General features: G+C 44.9%; 2 protein-coding genes across 2 annotated transcripts in view; one reads left to right on the top strand and one right to left on the bottom strand.

Annotated features, from left to right (window-relative positions):
- LOC117958295 (ral guanine nucleotide dissociation stimulator-like 1) overlaps positions 1-1,405 on the bottom strand; it is a 43,702-nt gene that overhangs the window by 40,281 nt on the left and 2,016 nt on the right. Inside the window, 1 exon segment of the mRNA XM_034894625.1 lies at positions 78-84. Within this exon segment, the coding sequence (XP_034750516.1) occupies positions 78-80 (3 nt within the window). The 5' untranslated portion in view covers positions 81-84.
- Positions 1-1,405, top strand: part of LOC117958290 (choline transporter-like protein 2) — an 18,530-nt gene that overhangs the window by 10,026 nt on the left and 7,099 nt on the right. The gene's annotated exons all lie outside the window — the stretch shown is intronic.

Genomic DNA, 1,405 nt, shown 5'->3' on the forward strand with positions numbered 1-1,405 from the left:
CCCTCGGGGACAAATAGAGGTCTCGAACTTGAACTTGAATACCATACGAGGGTTGAGCATGAAGAACAGTCTCTGACCATTGTTCTTCTTGTAAAGATGTGTTCGTAGCGGGGAGGAAATGCCGCCGAGAGCCCAGGACCTGAACTGAAGCAGAATGAAACTAAAGCTGCAAATGTTTGCTCTAACAACTCTTAAAAAACTGCTCGAGGAAACTGAAAGAGGGGCCGGACCGGCTCAGCATCGGGTTCCAACCGCCCCCTCTCCTAAATTTGGCTCCTAATTACATCTGTGCCGGGGCACGGCTGCATGCCGCCTCAGATCCTCTCATTGAGGTTTCTTCTTCAGCCTGACATTACCCCAACATGGGAAACCAAAGTGGATCCAGCAGTAGGTTCTGAAAGGGCCTTTTTTTAGGGTTTTATCCACGCCTGCTTTTTTTTCTGTCTTGCCGTTTTTGGCAAATTTGACCCCCTTTTTAAAAATGTCTACATCAGAAATATGGCACTTTTTAACCAAATTACCACAAAAAAAGGATAGATTTCATGCAACGCTCTTTATATAATCACTCAATTAATCACTTTCATTGAATTTCGGGTGTAAATTGAAATGGTTTCAAATCAGCATCCTGACCAAACTCATCCACTCAACATGTACATTCCTCTGTCTTAAGTATCAGTCAGAATAATTCATAATTTCTGCTTTATTAGCTCAAATATTACATATAATTCTATGCAAATGAGGGTAATTGACCCTGGATTCCCGAATGTTAGTGAAATAAAAAAGAATAATGCGTTGAAAGTGATGGATCGATGAACTGAGGTGTTTTTGGTTTGGTCCGGGTATCGCCCCTGATTTCTGGAACCGGTTCAATAAAATTCGACATATTTGAGTTACAATACCGATGTATGTTGGGTATGAAAGAAGAGAACTACTGCTATAAATTGTACAAGGAACCCTTTAAAGCCGCCTACACATGATAAGCCATTTGCTCTCTGTGCACCGCCAGGTGAGATGCAGAGCAACGCGCAGGTAAACATCATCAAGGGTGGCTATATCCCGTTGCTAGGTAACAACATGCTGGTATCTCATTGGTCGCGCTTTGGAAAGGTCAGCGGCAACGAGGTCAAGGCTGAAATAATTTGAAGTTTGAGCGCAGCGCAAAGTGGCAAATCTGAGCAGTGTGCGGCGCCAGGGGGTAGTGCAGGGTTTAGTTGGGCGTCATCTAAGTCTGCAGAGAGAGGTCTGCAGAGAGAGGTCTGCAGAAAGAGAGGTCTGCAGAGAGAGAGAGAAGTCTGCAGAGAGAGAGAGAAGTCTGCAGAGAGAGAGAGAGGTCTGCAGAGAGAGGTCTGCAGAGAGAGGTCTGCAGAAAGAGAGGTCTGCAGAGAGAGAGAGAAGTCTGCAGAGA

This window comes from Etheostoma cragini, chromosome 15 (assembly GCF_013103735.1).
Source record: "Etheostoma cragini isolate CJK2018 chromosome 15, CSU_Ecrag_1.0, whole genome shotgun sequence".
NCBI lineage: Eukaryota > Metazoa > Chordata > Actinopteri > Perciformes > Percidae > Etheostoma > Etheostoma cragini.